This window comes from Filicampus tigris, chromosome 6, assembly GCF_054856515.1.
Source record: "Filicampus tigris isolate MCC_2025a chromosome 6, RoL_Ftig_1.0, whole genome shotgun sequence".
In the NCBI taxonomy this organism is placed as follows: Eukaryota; Metazoa; Chordata; class Actinopteri; order Syngnathiformes; family Syngnathidae; genus Filicampus; species Filicampus tigris.
This window is the reverse complement of record NC_141222.1, coordinates 17,500,417-17,519,022: the sequence shown is the minus strand read 5'-3', so window position 1 is coordinate 17,519,022 and position 18,606 is coordinate 17,500,417. Positions and strand designations below refer to the sequence as shown.

General features: G+C 36.0%; 1 protein-coding gene across 1 annotated transcript; it reads right to left on the bottom strand.

The window, feature by feature from the left end:
• Positions 1 to 2,001: 2,001 nt before the first annotated feature.
• Positions 2,002 to 18,054, bottom strand: LOC147146042 (uncharacterized). Its single transcript, XM_086034724.1, has 10 exons — positions 17,867 to 18,054; positions 17,114 to 17,290; positions 15,878 to 15,967; positions 14,723 to 14,770; positions 14,543 to 14,622; positions 13,487 to 13,583; positions 12,089 to 12,178; positions 8,110 to 8,283; positions 6,474 to 6,573; positions 2,002 to 2,394 (listed from the first exon to the last, which is right to left on the bottom strand). The coding sequence occupies exons 1-9, from the start codon at positions 17,907 to 17,909 to the stop codon at positions 6,521 to 6,523; spliced, it is 852 nt and encodes a 283-aa protein (XP_085890850.1). The 5' UTR covers positions 17,910 to 18,054; the 3' UTR covers positions 2,002 to 2,394; positions 6,474 to 6,520.
• Positions 18,055 to 18,606: the final 552 nt, after the last annotated feature.

Genomic DNA, 18,606 nt, shown 5'->3' with positions numbered 1-18,606 from the left:
GTTTTCACTTTATGAGCGCAACATTTCGGCCATCAATCTCTACATTCTGAGCGCGACCACTTGACTTATCTCCCACGAGCATCGCGGACAAGACGCATTGGTCCAGCTGTACAGCTGTGTGTCCCAGTGGTAAAAGGTGTGTGGTGAATACGTCGTTAGCGGCGGGAATAAATCACAGCCGTCCTACCCAGGTCATTCGGTCAGTGGACTTGTTAGCGATTGCACCCCCGTCAACATCTTGACAGAATTGGCAATTCTAAACCTGTATTTAGCCAATTACATCATCATGCTTAACAATAAATAAAAAAAAAACACAACAAAATGATTGAAAATATTCTGAAGATCAACGATAATATGACAATACAGAGATGAATTCAAAAACCTGAAGAAAACCTCTAGAAACGCAACTCTGTTAACATTCCAACAGTGTTGGCACACCGCTTCTCCCCCCACATAGTCAAACCTAATCCCGTACATCACCAATTAAGTCTTTAATAATGCAAACATAGCATGTCAAATAAATTGAATTCCCAAGGGTGCACGCACAAACTTGGGATATTACAGTGATATTTGGTCCATAAAAATATCATGCAAATAAAGCAAATAGCGGATACACGAAAATCGAACACAGTCGATCACAGTGGCGATGAAACACACACCAGGCGCACCCCTTTTTCCCCCGTATTCACAGATCCAAACCCATATGTACCCAATTAAGTCTCCACTTGACGCATGACGATTGTACCATGTCACCATTACACTTTTTTTTTTAATCTCACTCACCTCTGAAAAGTGCTGCTGAGTGACTCAAGGCTTAAGCCCACCCTTGCTAAAACTGCACCTGCCCCACAAACGTCATCATACCAAACCGCCATAACACTTCCGCACCCCCAAGGTTGCATGCATCCCATTTCCCCTGCACACAGTTATTTTACCAGTCTGCCATTACACTTTTCATCTCACGCACCACCTCCGCCCCCCACATATTACTATTATACCAGATGGCCTTTATTTCCGTGCACCCTCAGGATTTCACGCACTCCCCTCTCTTCCCAAATTATCATTATAACAGTCCATTATATTTTTGACCTAACATACTTCTTCTCCTATGCACTCTTATATAAGGTGATCGTTACCCCAAGCGGGCTATTGGTCACACTTAGGGTGTGCGCACCCCCGAACACACCCTACAAAAATGATAAAAAATTGTAATAATGAGCTGTTGCTTGTAAATGAACAAGACCTTTCTTTATGAACTCCTGAAAAGATAGCTTCAACTGTGCGGTCGCATGCTAAATATCCGTCCTGTAAATATACATGGCATATAAATAGCGATGGCTACTGAGACCGGAGATGCTTGGTTGGGGAGGAGGAAGAGGTTTGGGTTCCGCTTCGATGCGGGCCGACCATGACTGCGGTCGGCTGCTTCCGTCACGAGCGCACCTCCGAATTTTCACCTGCTCAACAGCCGATTCAAGCATCCCGCGGGCGGATTGATATAGATCCTGGCCCATGGAAACAGGCTGCTTTTAACCATTGGATTGCAACCAAACGCTAGGAAATGTAACGCTGTGAAGGGGAAAGATGATACATAATCCTGGAGGAAGGTGTGCTGAGCACCCTCTGGGATTTTTTGCCAGCGGATTCAATTCATGACACAACAACACATTCAAATTGAAATGTTGACCTTTTTCCAGCAACAACAAAGAAAACTGCTCGCTACTAATAGCGGAACTTATACATTGGTTAAACAAATGTTAGCCACATAGCTAACATGCTAACCCAAAGAAAACATCATACTGCAAATGTTATGACACAACACATTAATATGCTGACTTCTTTACTCACCAAACAAAAAATCTTGAGGTACATGCTTTCCATTGGACAGCAGTTTTCCAAAATCATATATCTCCATATCATGAGATTTTTTTTTTTGTTAAGTATTTTTATAGTTTATAGTTAACATTTATAGTTGTGTTTTGGACAGAAGACACACAAAAAAAGGGAGTAACATATTTTTTATTGGACAGTGACAAAACACTACAGCATTATGACAAGACGCATATGAGCATATACAAATATATATAGCCTCCCTCTCATTGCAACATCTGACAAAAATGATCTCCAAAATAGTATTATACAAATACAAAAAAAACACAACATAATGTAAATCTGATTTTCAATCTTTTTTCTTTTTTTACATGTTAGAATGTCACGTGTAAGTATCCTTACGCTCTTTCACTTATAACACATGAATGGAATAGCGTAAAGCACAAGATTGATGTTAAGAGAGTCGTTTATAAAACGTTTTCAAATATTTAACCCTTTAATCTACCTAAGATGAATTATTATCACAAATAAATTGCTTCATTCTGCCGTTGTTAGTCTCTTAACCTGGAAAAAGAAAGAAAGAGATCATGAGTCACATGATCACAGCCATCACCTGCTTTTTGCCCACTCTGAACTTCTGCTTCGGCCAAGTTTATGTGGCCTCTGCTGTGAACTTTGATCCCCACTCAGAAACAGCTGTTTGAGCAAGAGGCTAGCTGACATAATCCTACCACGCTGCCGTTGATGTGATTTACGCGTTTTAGCGAGAATAGTCCGCAAATTGCAACATTCCCTCAGGGGCGTCGGTTCATGATTTGTCCTGTTGTTTCAATGTTTCATTGTTTCAAAAAAATGTGTGTCCATAAACATTTGCAAACATTTCAATGGACACATTATATTAAGGTTTAGTCCAAAGATGTATTTTCGTCAGTGCTGTGACAATGTCAATGATGAAAGCTCTGTTGGAGCTCACATTTATTAGTTTGCTATTAGGGCTGTAACGAAAACCAATCCGAAAATTATTTTTTTCACACAAAATCAAATCTGTCATATAGAGATGCACACCCCTAGCTGCTATAAGGCCAAAAATACACTAATAAATTACCGTAGTCCAACTCTAAACTCACTTGGCTAGTCTTTGATAAGTCTCTCATTTACAGTGCTGACAAGTTAATTCATATTGTAAAATTATTTTCTACTTTTAACAACAACAACAACAAAAAACCGAATTGTATTATACCCTCTCAAATTGAGCCGTACCATATTGAATCAAATCGTAATCCTACTGAATTGGACTGAATCAAATCATTCCACTTATAATTGTACCGTCATTGAATCGTACTGCACCCCATGTATCAAGATACATATCAAATTGTTTTTTATTGAAGAGCTTGACACCCCTACTTGCTTTTCAGCCAAAATCCACTAATAAATTAGATGGAGGAAGTTGAGCCACAGGCTCAACTTGCCCCTGCCCATACTTCTCAATTTATCCCATGCATGGCGACCATAAATAATTTATTAATCGTTGTATTAAGTTCATTTTGTCTTCCTTGTTATCTATATTTTTGTCTTTTGTCAAAGACGCATCACAACCACACCAGTGACACTCTGATGAAGGCGGAAGTACACGCCGAAACAGGTAATAAACAACCTAAAATCTCGATTGTCTGTTATATATGAACCAACCAAAATATAATTTATTAATCACCACAGCTAATATGGTGCACTTTTATGCTAGCTTTAGCACCCCCTTGTGTAGCTCATAGATATCCTGACTTACAGTTTGTATAAAACGAATTTAAAACTTACTTTAGTTTTTGCACAATCATCATGAACATTATGATAGAGCACATTTACTTCCATGAGTGAAAAACGTTTTTTTTTACTTCTGTCCTGTCGATCTTACTTTCACAGGTTCCACAACATTCAGGCACATACTGAATTTTTGTTTTATATAGTTTCTTAGGAACAAGGGATGTCTTAACTTGCCCCTATGCTCAATTTACCCCAGTCTCCCCGACAGTACCTTTCCTTACTGATGCACCGTGGATGTCGCCATCTTGTGTAGCTTATGTTGCTTAACGTGAGGTACTAAGGCCACATGCAAACACATTACTAGACAGTAATAATTAGGACTGTCCCATCCAGCTGGCAAGCCCACCACCATCATATCTGCAGGGACTTGCTGACTGGGAAACGAGGAATGTGAGCTGATTGACTCCATCAGTGTGGCCAAATTATTCTCCCTGTGTAACCTGTCATTAGCTTGTCGTGACCCTCCATCTTGGCAACACACTTCAACCTGACCGTCACCGGGAGAGAACTGGTGGGACCAGATTTTTTTTTTCCCTTATAGAACAAGGGTGTCAACAGCACAACAGTGCACATTACACAATGTGCCATATGATCCTGCTGACCTTGTTCGCCGCTTTCAAAACAAACAATTAGTCTCCATTATGTTCAGAATATTGTCGCTGTGAAAAACACTTATCTGCAATTTTGGAAACTTTTTTATTTTTCAATTTAATGCGATGTCTGAAACGCGGAAACATGATTCATGTAAAAATAAGAAAATGAAAAAAAATTGATATGTGTTTTTCACATGACAGCGACAATATGTCTAATAAACAGGGCTGGGCATTCCGTCTATGTGACGGAGCGGTCCGTCTTTCCGCCTAAGACGGACGACCGTTTTGATGATGTTTGACGAATGACAGAAAAAAAATTTAAATAGAAGGACTAGGCATAGCCCATGTATTTAATCCGTCTTTCATCTGTATTCCGGCCAACAACATCCTGGACTAGTGGACTGAATGCCAGTCAGTTTCTTGAAATAAGAGACAGACAACCATTCAATCTCACATTCACACCATCAGTGAGTGGGAAATGGACCCACGCTTCCTGCTTCAAAGTCAGACAAATGTGCCACCATCACTGACTTAGAAATCAGACCTTGTGTAGCTAATTTTACTAAAGTGACTTTCAAACACAGCATTAGACTTCCGCCTCCATCCATCTACACCAAAATTTCTTCAAAAAGTTTCTTTTCACAAATTTACAATTTTAGCGAATGCAAAGTGAACAGTCTTGGGATTTGTCAAAGGAGAAATGACAAAACTAATTCCAAAATATGACTGAAGTCATCGTTACGAGCCCGTGAGAGAACATGTTGAATCATTTGTGGAATAAAGTCACATCTTCACTTAATTCCACCGGGTTTTGGGAGCCGGAAACACAAAAAAAGAGGTAGCGTTTTAAGGCCGTTCGTCAGTGGGGTGCTGTCGAGTAATGCTTGTTCGCTGACAAGTCATAAACTACAGCCACATAATTAGGGAAGCAGGGAAGCGCAGCATGTTATTTTCCCGCTTTCATGTTTGACAGCTCGTCAAAGTCGAGGGAAAACTATTGCTGGACTTCCACGGACAAAATAGTCTCTTAAGTGTATAGGAGTTACTTATAGAGGGTGATTCCTATTGTTGGGTCGCAGACAGGTCAAGGATCTTACTGCTCACTTTACGGCAAACAAATGTTATTGTAGCCTATAAAACAGTAACAGACTAGCAACGCAAGTGCAGGATACGTAGTTGAGGCTAGGTAATAACGCAGCACAGCTGGCGAAGGATGGTCGGGAAGTGCCCTCCCCTCGTGAGTGAACAGCTGTTCATTGTCTACCCTTTCCGAGCACAAACCATTAAATTGTAGGAAGAAAAAAAACATTAAACAAAAGTGGGCAAACGTTAAAAATGAAGGTAGCTATCTAATCACATCACACCTGTTATTTTGTTTTCTTATGCTGCAAAAGCAGTTTATATGCACAGTCATTTTATTTTTCAACAGTCGTGTTCAAAGTTAGTGATATTTGCTCTAGGGAAAGCTATGTATATGCCTTTCGCATTAGCTAATTTAGCCACACAGTTGGTCATGTGGCAATGGTGTGTTAGTACACTTTAGCATTACCTATTGGAGTAGTTAGGCTAAGGTGTGTTAAGTACTTAGGCCTACATTAGGTATAGTACAGTAAGTACTTCTGTAAGCAAATAATGGTTGCTACAGTAAAAACATAAGTAGTAAGGTCAAAAGGCATGTTAGCAAGTCGCATTAGCAATCCTAGCTACACAGATCGTGAAGATTAACAGTAGTGTTAACAAGACACAGCGGTGCTTAAGTCAACTACAAAATTTAACGGTGAAGTTATGTCTATGCGAGTAATTTTAGCTGCATTAGCATTACCAGTAGAATTATGGTATGTCAGCAAATAAGTAGTCATATTAGCTATCCAGAAAATGGTGCGGTAGGGTAGAATTAGGATCAAGGTTAAAATGTTGGGGTTAACGTAGAGTTCAGGTAGCCGAAATCTAATTGAGTTAAACATACAGTTACAATTTATCGCACCACCTGTTGTTTTGACAGCATGTAAATGCATTTTTAAAGCTAGCCTCACTTTGAGTATAGCTACTCAAATAAAGGTATTGCTGAAAGATTGATAGGTGTAGTCTATATTTGCATCTAGTAATACGTCACTTGTAGGCATAGAGGGACACACTCTGTCCAACGGTTTTAAGTAGATTCTGGATTTATGCAGACCCATCTCCTGTTACTACTAGCTGAGCTGGTCAGATGTAAGCCATGGCGTGACTTACCGTGTTTTATGAAGATCAGCACAAAGACCAAGTGGGGGCATCATTTCTCATACCTGGCTGTTGAGGGAAATCTCCCAAAAGAGGGTAGCCAATTTGAAATCTGTTTCAATGACAAACAAATGTGAGATTAACCAGTGTAACAACTCGGGTGGCAATGTACATCCTACATCCTACATGTAGGCAACAACGTGGGATTTACATACTACATCCCAATGTAGGATATATATTGTACATCCTACAGACAATTCAATTAGCGAACTAGCTAGCTAGCTCACTAACTAACAAACTGGCCAACCGACCAATGAAGGAAGAAACAAATGAACTAACAAGCATACTGATGAACGTTTCTTTGCTCCCTAAATGTCTTCCTCATCAAACTCACCAACTAACTTTAAAATGCCGTATGTCTGAACTATTACGATATACAATGTAATTCTGATACAATGTGAGGTAAAGCTAACCAGACAAACGACTGGCATGGTTCGCATAACTTCATTTTAAGACTGCTTTTCGTTCTGGACAATTGTGAAGTTTGGGTCAGAATGGACAAGGTTGCAAAAGACATACAGAAAAATAAAATATTAAAAACGATTCATGAATTTGAAAAAAGTACTCAATTTAGGAATGAAAAATTGCGAGAAAATATTGGAATTTTACAACCTTATTCCTATAAACATACATTTATTCTCGTAATTTATTTAAAATTGTTTCGGTAGGAGATTTAATTTGGATGTGATCTAAATATTCTCAAAAGATGATGACTTTTTTGTCCCCAAAAACCTAACTTCATTGTCATGAATTACATTTTGCTTCTCTTACTATTCTGGCATTTCTCGATTACAACTTTTTCTTATAACATTACAACAACTTGTGGCAAAAAAGTTTGTGTGAAAAATAAAACACCTCAAAATACCTTTATTCACATTATTTTATTTTTTGTATGATTCTGAGTTGTTTTTTTTTTTGTAGTTCTTTTTTTGAGTCTTTCAAGATATATAAAAAAAAAACCAATCTCGTAATTCAACGTTTTTTTTGTGTGTGTGGCTCAAATAGTCCTTCAGAAAATTGATTCAGATTTTGAAAATGACTTCCCTACATTTCTCAGAAACTGACTTCATTGTCATAATGTTTTAACATAATTCTCCACATTGTTTGGAGCGTAATATTATGTAATACTACAATACGCAATACAGTGTTCCGTCTGTATAACGACAATTCGGAATTGATTACCCCCCATCATGGTTTAAAATTGCCAATACCACAAGATGGTGACTTTGACAGACTTTCCTAGCACCAAGATAGGGCAATAAAGCAATACTCTTCCACAAGGCAATAGCAAATAATTGAGTGAATATGTGGGGGGAAACACAGTACATAATTTCAAAATAACGCTTATTGTATTTCATGAACCGTATCAAAATGGTTTCAAGTTTACTCAACAACATTGTACGATGTGGAACATATTGCAACACTGTTGTTTTTTTTTTGTCTAAAAAGAGTGTTGAAACATGATACGTTGCTTAAGAGGAACTAAGGTGATTAAATACTGTAGCATTACAACGTTATGTTGCCGCACTGTACTTTTACCACCTCAGGTCAAATGATTTGACAGCTGCGTTTGTATCGGACATGCGACCTTTCCTCTGCGTCACGTCAGAGTTGTTGCTGTTATTCTCATTCTTCGGAGTCTCATCAACGGTCCCATCGGAGATTTGTTGGTCTGATTCGTCGGGTTTCACCGGCTCTGCATTTTGGGCTTTGTTCTGTGAATCGTCTGCTGGTGGAGATGCAGACTCATCTTCATCTTCAGCTGTAAAGGGACAATAAACACACAGTAAACGCTCTCTTAATGCTTCCTGTGCACTTGGAGAATAGAGCATTGTCCAGGACAGCAAATCAAAGTTCTGCATTTTGACACAGAGATTTCTATCCAATAGTCTTGTATAAGAGTACCTCAAAGCGATACTTGGGTAACAGTACAAATATCTTAACAGACCCCTTCCCCTACAGAAGTCTGTATGCGGCCAACGAGAAGTCTAATTAGTGAACAGCTCAGACTGCAGCTGCATGCTGCAGCTGTTGGATGCTGTGGGAAATTAAGGCGGACATGTAATTTTGAGAACGGGAGGTTGGGGAGGTATTGGCGGTGGGTTACAGTATGTGGAGGGAAAGCAGAGACGAAGACCAATGTCATTACAAGGTATCACAGCATTACAAAAAACTGATCAGAATGAACTGATAAGAATGGAGTTTTGAAAATTTTTGAGACAAAGTTAATGTTTGTCAAATGTATGTCAAAATATGGGATTCACGGTTATGCTATAATATGACAAAATATATTGTCAAAATTTAGTTTATTTGTCAATGTTTCATTTTGTAAAAAAGTTAAGTTTTGTCAAACCTTTGCTTAATTTTGTTAAAGTTTTGTCAATTGTGTTTCGTCAAAATGTTTGGGTTTTTAATCAATTTTCATTTGTCGAAGTTTTGTTTGTCATTTTTATTCGTAAGGTTTGTTTCATTGTTGTTTTGTCAGTTTGAATTTGTCAAAATGTATCAAAAAGTCTGTTTCATTTAGTCAAATTTTCTTTGTGCCCATGTTTTATTTCAAGATTTGTTTTTAATAAAAGGTTTTATTTTGTCAAAAATGTTCTTAAGTTTGTTAGGTGTTAAAGTTTTGTTTTATCAAACATCTGTAGTTTTAATCAAATTTTCATATGTTCAACTTTTGTTTGTCAAAGAAGAATTTTGTAAAATATTTGTTTTGTCAAAGTTTTGTTTGGCCCAAGTTTTGAATATTTGACAGTGTTTGGTTTATCCAGTTTTGTTGATCATAACTTTGTTTCATCAAAGGTTTGGTCAAATGTTTTTTTAATTTTTTTTTATCAATTTTGTTTTGTGAAGGTTTTGATTCAATAACGTTTGGAATTTGTCAAGATGTATTTAGTCTGTTTCATTTTGTAGAATTTTCTTTGTGTCCAAGTTTTGTTTTGAGATTTGGTGTTTTTAATAAAAGGTTTTGTTGACAAAGCAGAATCTTGTAAATGTTTTGTTTTGTCGATATATTTTGTCAGATGTTTTTTTCATCAGTTTTCTTTTGCCAAAGTTTTATTTCATTAGCATTTTTTCAATTTGAATGTGTTAAAGTTTTGTTTGTCAAAGTTTCGTTTTTGTTTCATCACTTTCATTTTGTCAAAGCTTTGTTCCATCAAAGTGTCGTTTTTGAAATCACGATGAAGACAAAGAAATTGATTAAAGTGAAGCATTACAGTTTGAGAGACCATCTAATTTGTAAATTGGATTACTGTATTAAAGGTCTGGTTCCCCAACTTAACGTCTGAATCCAAATTTTATTGCACTCCAATCAATTTTTTTGTTCACTCACAATGCTCACTTGGTCCCGTTCATGCTTTAATGACTTGTTTCCCGTAAGAGGAGGACAGTTCCTTCTCCTTCCAAAGTGGCCATCAACACTGTCCACTGAGATAAAAAGTTGCCTTAAGGCCGTGAGGCAAGCTCAAACACGATCCCCGGTGAATGTTAACTCACCCTAGGAAGAAGGAAGAAAGAAAGAAAGAATGAAAGAAAGAAAGAAACTTAATAGATAGATAGATAGATAGATAGAAAGATAGATATTAGTATTAATATATTATATTGTATAATATTTGGAAATCAGATATTAGTATTAATATATTATACTGTATAATATTTGGAAATCAAATATAGTGTGTAAGATAGCATATAAGGACAAAGCCTTTCCTGTGTTATGACTGTGACTGTGTTATGAAGTGGTAACTGCAAGATGATAGAAATGTAAGAAAAAAAAGAAAGAAAGTAAGCAGCAGTTGTTCACACAGTAGCCCCCTTTTGTCAAATGGGTCCCTCATGTGGTAAACGGCATTACGGCATAGCACGGCCACAGTTAGACCTCACCAGAACAAAGTTATAATATTAAGAGAATCAAGTGGGGATCATGAAAAAAAAAAGGAAGTTTTATGAAAACACTATTGTCGAGAACGGAATTAAACTGTACCATGTCACATCCAGGTGTCGCACACCTGACACGTGGCCAAGTAAGGAACCATGCAGACGCAATGACACGTGCCCCATATTGTTTTTATTTCACCACCAGAACGGTGCGCGTGTGTGTGTGTGTCAGTTGTTTTTGTTTGATATTTTTTCTTTGTTTCACGGTCTGTCTGCTTGTACGGCGCCTGCGTGTGACATGAAGATTACGTTCTCGACGCCAATTGGCTGTCGCCGACGAGAGATGGACTGGGACCACGGGGGTCGTTTAAATATGCAGATGGGAACTCAGTGGCGGTTAGGCGATGCCCAGCTCTGTTAATAAACTTGCGTTTCTGGGGTAAAAAGTCCAAATATTAGGGAAGAGGGAATAAAGTTGCAATATTATGTGGAAAAAGTAATCATTATGAAAATAAAGTGACGTTTTTTATGTGAAAAGAAAATCGTAGTTTTATTCAAATAAAATGTTAAAATTTAAAAAATCTGTGTTAGTCTTGTGATTGTTATCGGAATAAAGTCGTACTTAAGGGGAAAAAGTTGAAATATTAGGAGAATAAAGCTAAAACATTCTGAGAATAAAATTTGTTATAAAAAGAAAGTCAGTATTTTATGAAAATTAAAAAAAAATATTTTGACATTATTCTTGTTATGAATATAATAGTTAAGTCGAATTTATGAGAATTACATTAAGATGTTAGAAGAAAAAGTGGAAATTTTGCGTAAAAAGGTGTTAATTTTATGAATCTTTTAGAATAAATATTATCCATCTTCATTTATATAATAATTATTTTAGTAGTCATAATTATTATAATGAAATCTAAATATTTTGACTTTATTCTTGTCGTAAATGTATAAAGTTATATTTTGGGGAATAAAGTTGAAATATCAGGAGAATAAAAACAATGAGAATTTTCAAAATATTTCAACCTTATTTAGGTAAAAAATATTGAAATGTTTTTTTTTAATTATGGGAATGAAGTGGAAATATCACAAGAATAAATTTGAAACAGTGCATGAAAAAAATTATTTAAAAAATAGATTTTGATTTTCTTCTTGTAATTGGACTCACCCCCAAATTCTTAGAATGAAAAATAGTCAACATTAATCCTTGAAATTAAGCTGTAACTATAACACTTAAAATAATAGTCTTTTGTTTTTTATTTTTACAATTTTACTCTAAATACTCTAAATATGTCTTTATTTTTTTTATCTATAAAACTACACCAAAAATGCATATTACATGTTTACACGCTTTATCATTGGTTTCACTTTTTGCGGCTCTTTTATAGCAAAACCTCAAAATCTATAGAATTGTTTAACTGTTGTTGTTGTTTTTTTTTTTTTTTTTACACTTACAAAACAAACATTTTCTGTAATTAAATGTCTTATACGGGTGACACAATGCTTTGATGGTTTCAACAACTTTAGAATCTTCCCCATGAGTTAAAAATGAAAACAAATCCGTGAACAGAATTTTCAAGTTGATATGTAACAATGTGGGGAAAACTGTTGTACAGTAAAGTGCACTTCCCTTTTTTATTGAGGTCAATCTTAAGAAAGAGGAAGTTAATTCATCACACAGTCACGCTCACCTTTTGGCTCGCCTTCCTCGTGTTTTGGTGCTTCTCTTTCGTTTTCCTCTTTTGACCTCCTCCTTTCTCCACTTTCAAATGTTTGCAAACCTGGAAGGTCAATGTATACATACAGTTTTTATATATATATATATATATATATATATATATATATATATATATATATATATATATATATATATATATATATAAAAGGGGTGTAACGGTACGCTAAATCACAAATCATAAATTTTTTTTCTTAAAGGGACGGTGGGGCCACGTTTTCACTAACAAGTTCATTTTATATATTTTTTGATCAGGAAAATGAAAAAAGTTGTCATTTTCTATTTTCTCAATACATTTGGGAGAAATTAGGAAATAAGTGACTCTATGAATCACGGCCCTTGTTAATAAGCAGAATGGCCGCGGCCCCTACCGTTCTAACCTTGTTTGGCCTGAGTCACGCGAGGGACCGATTCCAAACTCTCCTATTGGAAATCATTGTACTTTCATTGCTTATAACGTCCAAAAACGGTGATCAATTGGCACCAAAATGTATGTGGACATCTCTACTAATGCCCACTTCAACATATCAAAAGGATTAACCTCTGCGTGGCTGATTTATATGGAACCAGTGCACACTGCTTCTTTGCTTAAAAAAACAAAACAAAACACTGCTTCTTTGCTGATCACGGTTTGGACGGGCGAGGCATTAAACACCAGTCAGGATATTTACAGAGACTGAAGTGGAAATGAGATGTGCACAATTATTTGGATGAGGAGTGCCCCAGATTTTCGGTTTAGAACGTGCCGTCCAATTTGGAAGGTAACCGAAATGGCACGTTCCAATGCAGCCACACTCTTGGCTGTGCAGTCAGTCTCGCTGGAATTTTTCGTTCGCTGTTCGATGAGGGCTTTTGTCATTCTCACGCTGCTTCACTCGGGCAGAAGGGGGCTGCAAGCAAAAAGCAGAGACACCGCGCGCGACTGCTTGGGAGGCGACATGAAGACACAGGCTCATCTTCACTCTTTAGTGCCGCCGCCCTCCTCTCCCGCGTGCAACAGTCAATAGCGCCCGTGCGTAAGCTCGCGCTAATATGTGGGCCGAACCAAACGCAGGTGGACCGAACGGAACATGCCATACCGAAACGTATTAATACACCCCCATGTATCAGTACACCCCTATATATATATATATATATATAAATATATATATATATATATATATATATATATATATATATATATATATATATATATATATATATATATATATATATGTGAACACACGCATACACCCTTTCGAATACCAAGTTTTGTGATATAAAAGAAAACGATATCAAGATAAATCATTTCAAAGGTGTGTTCAGGGGTGTGTTGACTTTCTATCCACAGTATGTAGTCAGTGTGTAGACTCACCATTGTGTGGCGCACTGTCATTGGCTAACATGGGCTCCGCGGGGCTCAAAGGAACGCCGGCTTCATCTGTTCTCGAGGAGAAGTCGACAGTATAGCGCTGAAAGACAAAACAAAGTATTGTAACATGACGTAAAATTTGATTAAAAATTTGATTTGATCTCAAAGACGAAGTCAACACAAAAATGTTCTTTACAAGAATATGTTCTATGCGGCCCCACTTGTCAAAAAATAGCAATTTGATTAATATTGCATTTGTGGAATATGAGTTAAGCAGTAAAATCCGCCTGTTTTTGTCCATCAGGGGGCGGCCATTTTGCAGCTAGCCGCCAACAGAAAATGACACCACAGTTGATCAGGGCTCAGATAACGACCAATCATGGCTCTGCCTCAGAAAACAGGTGAGCCGTGATTGGTCATTAGCAACTGTGATGTCATTTTCAGTCAACAGAAGTGGTAATATGGCCAACTTTTTTTTGAGAAAGAGTACAGTTATACTTGTAATATTAGGATATTTTTTCCTATTAATAAATCTTTACAATAAAACTTTTCTTTCTCCAAAAATATGACTTTGTTCTCACGAGATAGAGAGAGATAGAGATAGAGAACTTTTTTTTTTTTCTTTGAAAAAAAGGCTTCATTTTTGTAATATTACCTTTAAAAAAATCATTTGAAAAAAACTAAACTTTTCTTCACTTATTTTTTGGGGTATGATTTATCTTGGTCGCACTTTTTTTAGCGCTGGGTGTCGGGCCAAAACCTTGTACCTCCAAATTAGTCACTTTTCAGGAGACCCCAAAAATGGCAAGTTTGCTCAACCATTTGCATTGCATCGTGAAAGAGATCAAGCCATTTTTAACACTTTAGATTTGTCAGTAATGCGTAAAAATAACACTCACGCGTGTGAACTGACCAATAGTATAGATTTTTGAAAAAAATATGAATTCCACCAAAATGTGACTTATGATGTTTTGCCCGACACCAACGATATCATAAAAACCTGGCATTTAAACACGGGTGTTTCGACTTTTTATAACGACTGTCGCCTCATGTACTAACCCGTCCTCGCCTCTTGGAGATGTAGCAAGCGATCCCAAATCCGATGGCTACCACGATAATCAAAATGAGTATGAGGATGCCTTGGAGAGACAGATTTGGTTTTAAAATAGTAACATTTATGACAACACTCATAATTGACATAACATTTCATTCAAAAATACACTGGAGAAGATCACTCACCAGTGGTGTCGTAGCCTTTGGAAATGTAAGGCTTTGCTGTGGTTGTACCTGTTTGAAAAGGATACATGGCTGAATATAATGATTATCCAGGTGTGTGTGTGTGTGTGTGTGTGTGTGTATCTACATATATATATAAAGTATATATAAATATATATCAAAGTTAAATCATTTACTATGGAGATTGATTTAAATTTTACTAAAAAAAATGAACTCAGTTAACTCAGTTTTATGTACTTCCTGTAGCAGCTGACCTCTGCTCACTGTGCAGCCAAACTTCGAGGAGAGTCACTGTTGCAAGGACGGACTTTTACGTAGTTTAACTTTAAAAAGTTGCTCAACGACTCATTGGAAAAATCCAAAATAATTTACACACTTCGCAAATCCAAATTCAAATACCACATTAGTTGTACGTCGGTGGTGTATCGTTCAACTGTTGTATTTTACAGGAAACGAATCGTCTTCCAAGATCAAAGAAAGCTATTAGAACAGTCTTTGAATCAAAATATCCTTTTATTTTTTTTTTCCATATTAATTCCAAGATTTTTCTCAGATAAATATTTTTTCCAAGCCTTGAAAAAAATGTATTTGAAAAATACAATTACTCGCGATCAATTATGGAAAATGTTGCGATTAATTACTTAAAAAATCAAAAAATTGCAATCGCTTGACAGCACTAAAAAATAAATATATATATATATATATATATATATATATATATATATATATATATATATATATATATATAGAGAGAGAGAGAGAGAGAGAGAGAGAGAGAGAGAAAGAGAGAAAGAGAGAGAGAGAAAGAGAGAGAGAGAGAGAGAGAGAGAGACTTTGTAAGATTTTGCTTTTGCCAAAATTTTTTTAGATGGCCTAAATTAAGTTTAGTTGCAATTTCAACATATGGCTGGCGCTGAAGTATATTATTCACTCAGCTATTATAGGTGGGTTAGAATCAGGGTCAGCGTCTTCAAGTGAATGCAATTTATCATCTTACATTAAATATTGATACATATGACCGCTGTTTCAACTTAGACCACTATTACACTAGACTTTTAGTGCCAGCCATCAAATTTGGAATCACTTTCCAGCAAAAACGACAAAATGGAATTTAGTTTTTTAGTCCTGAGTGGCTCATCTACAAGGAAAGTGACTTACGCTGCTTTTCCGCCATTTCTGTGGAATAGATGAAGGACGTGGGCATGGGTGCAGGCGTGGTCTCTGTGGATGTGCCTTCAGTTTGGTTACCTGGGTCAAGAAAATCCCATTAGCTGCATCAATACTGTCCAGTCCGAAGTAGAAAGTTTGTACAATTCGGAGTGAAGAACACATTTTTTTAAACAAAAGTAAGCATCTAAAGTCCAACAAAAACATTCAGTTTGAACGGCCTTCATGCTTGATACCTCAGTCTATTGTAATGCTATCGCTTACAATACACTCAAAACACTTAGCTCTTAACACTTATCAAAACAGCATTAACTATCTTTATTGATGCCAAACAACCAGCGAAAATGTGCTTTATCATGTTGTTGTCATAATTTTTGTTTTCAATCTACTACACATTTTCGGTTAAAAAATATAGGTAAGTCTCTAAAAAAAGTTTGAATTAGTATCGTACACAATGTTAGGAGTGGGAAAAAAATATTGCAATTCACCTCGTTTTTATCTCACATAATACATATCAATACGCTGGCATCGAACACCGATATTGTCACTGCCAGCTTGAAACCGCGAAAATTAAAGTACCATGTGGAATTTCGCGCAAAGTTAAAAAGAAAATGCACAATATAGCAATATATCACAGCATTACTTCTTACATTATAATATTGATACGCTAGTATCAAATGTGATACTGTCCCCAAACAACCAGCATAAACGTATTTTATTCCATGATTTCAATTTGATGCAAATTTACTGTGAAAATATTGTATTCACGTTATATAAAAAAAGAATCGCTATTGGAATGTGTCGAATCATCTCTTCAGCTCTTACAATACAGCCTTGCTCCGCTAACATAAAATATTGTAATCGATTTTTACTTTAAAAGTATATCAATAAATAATATGACAAAAATACTTTTTTTTTTAATTGAAACTTTGTATTTGACTCCAAATAACCAACAAAAAAAGGTTTCATGTTTTCTTCTTATTCTTTAAAAATGTTTGTGGGACTATTGTTTTACAGTATTTTACAGTAATTAACAGTCATTTGTAATTTTTTAAATGTGGACGATTATGGTCCAAAAACACATGACTTAATAAACATAATATTACAATGTTTCTTAAAGAATATCAGAATGTGACTTTATTATTGTATTGACATTGTATACACATTATCAAAGTGATAGCTGACCCATCCCGAAGACAAAGTGATTACTTTCAAAGTTTAGCATACCGCTCTGGTCCATCCAAGGCGTGACACTGCCCTTAGTATAGCTCATGGTGTTACTCATGATGGTGTTGTTGCTGTTATTGGTAGTTTCAGTGCCAGCCATCGTGAAGTTTAGCCATTCGGATTCCGTCGTCAAACTGGGAGGCGGTTGAGACGTCGCGAGAGAGACCAAAGTCACACCTGCGAGAAGATATTAAGGGTTAGGGTTTGGGTGGGTAAATAAATAAATAAATAAATACTACTACTACTAAAATGAAAATTATACTAAAAATGTCCATTTACACTTATAAAAAAATATAAATTGCATTTACATCACCACATGTCAATCGATGATTGAAAACGTCACTATAAAACAAACTATGATAATTAATTTTTTTACTTAAAATATATCTTTAAAATTTTAAGGAGGAATAAAAAAGCATTTCCAAGAGTAACTTAAAGGATTTAGGCTATGGGTGATGATTTAATTTAGAAAAATATCAAAGAAATGTACCTTTAACAACAACAACAAAAAGAATTCAAGAAATAAGCATCAAAATATCAATAAGTTACATTCCATATACATTAATAACTAATTAATATAAACTTCGGGTTCTCTTAACAGTCTAATAGACTATTGTTTATTAAGCTCGCTCTGTTCTATTCAAACAAATGAAATTAATTAAAATGGGGAAAAGTATTTCCATCACTAGACATTATTATTAACTAAGTCCAGTCAAATAGTCCTAACCTAGCATGATTAAGTCGGTTTCTTACCCAGCGTAACCAAGGACGGTGCAAACGCTAGCATGGTGCCCATGAAAACAATGGAAGAATTAAAAAAAAAAAAAAATCGATCAAGTGTATCGTTTCGCCTCGAGCTGCAAGTGTGGAGCAGCCGGAAGTCAAAAAGAGGATGAAGGCCGCAGGTCGCGGCAGGATGCACCCTGTCTTGCTTCAAAGTTCTGCAAGCCACAGGAAGCCTTCAGTTATTACACGACTCGGCATTTATTTCCTCACTTTCTAATTGTGCGTGAGGAACATTTTCTTTCAGTGTGACTCGTTAAAATGTTAAAATGTCAATGCAGGACTCATGTTGCATAATTTTAGTTTTATTACATGGAGAGATTCAAAGAATAATTAATAGACATAATTTTAGCTTCTGTTAACCTATTCTCATTTTTTTAAATTGTACTTTTCCATCTGTCAGTGCTGTTTTTTACTCACTAGGTGTCGCTGTAGTTTAGGGGAAGGAAAACAGTCAAGTTTGATCAACAGGGTCTTAAAAAAGGGTGCTTATCTTTTATGAGCAAGTTTTGATTGCCATTGTATTCAAATTGATATTTCTGAATTTTTTTGTTAATTTATTATTCATTGTTAAAAAAATAACCATTATTTACCAGGCCTTTTCTTTAAAAAACACATAATTAAAAAAATAATATTTATCAGTATGTTTAAAAATAATGATATTCACTTCGTTTTTTTGTTAATTTGCGTAATCTATTTAATCTTTATCT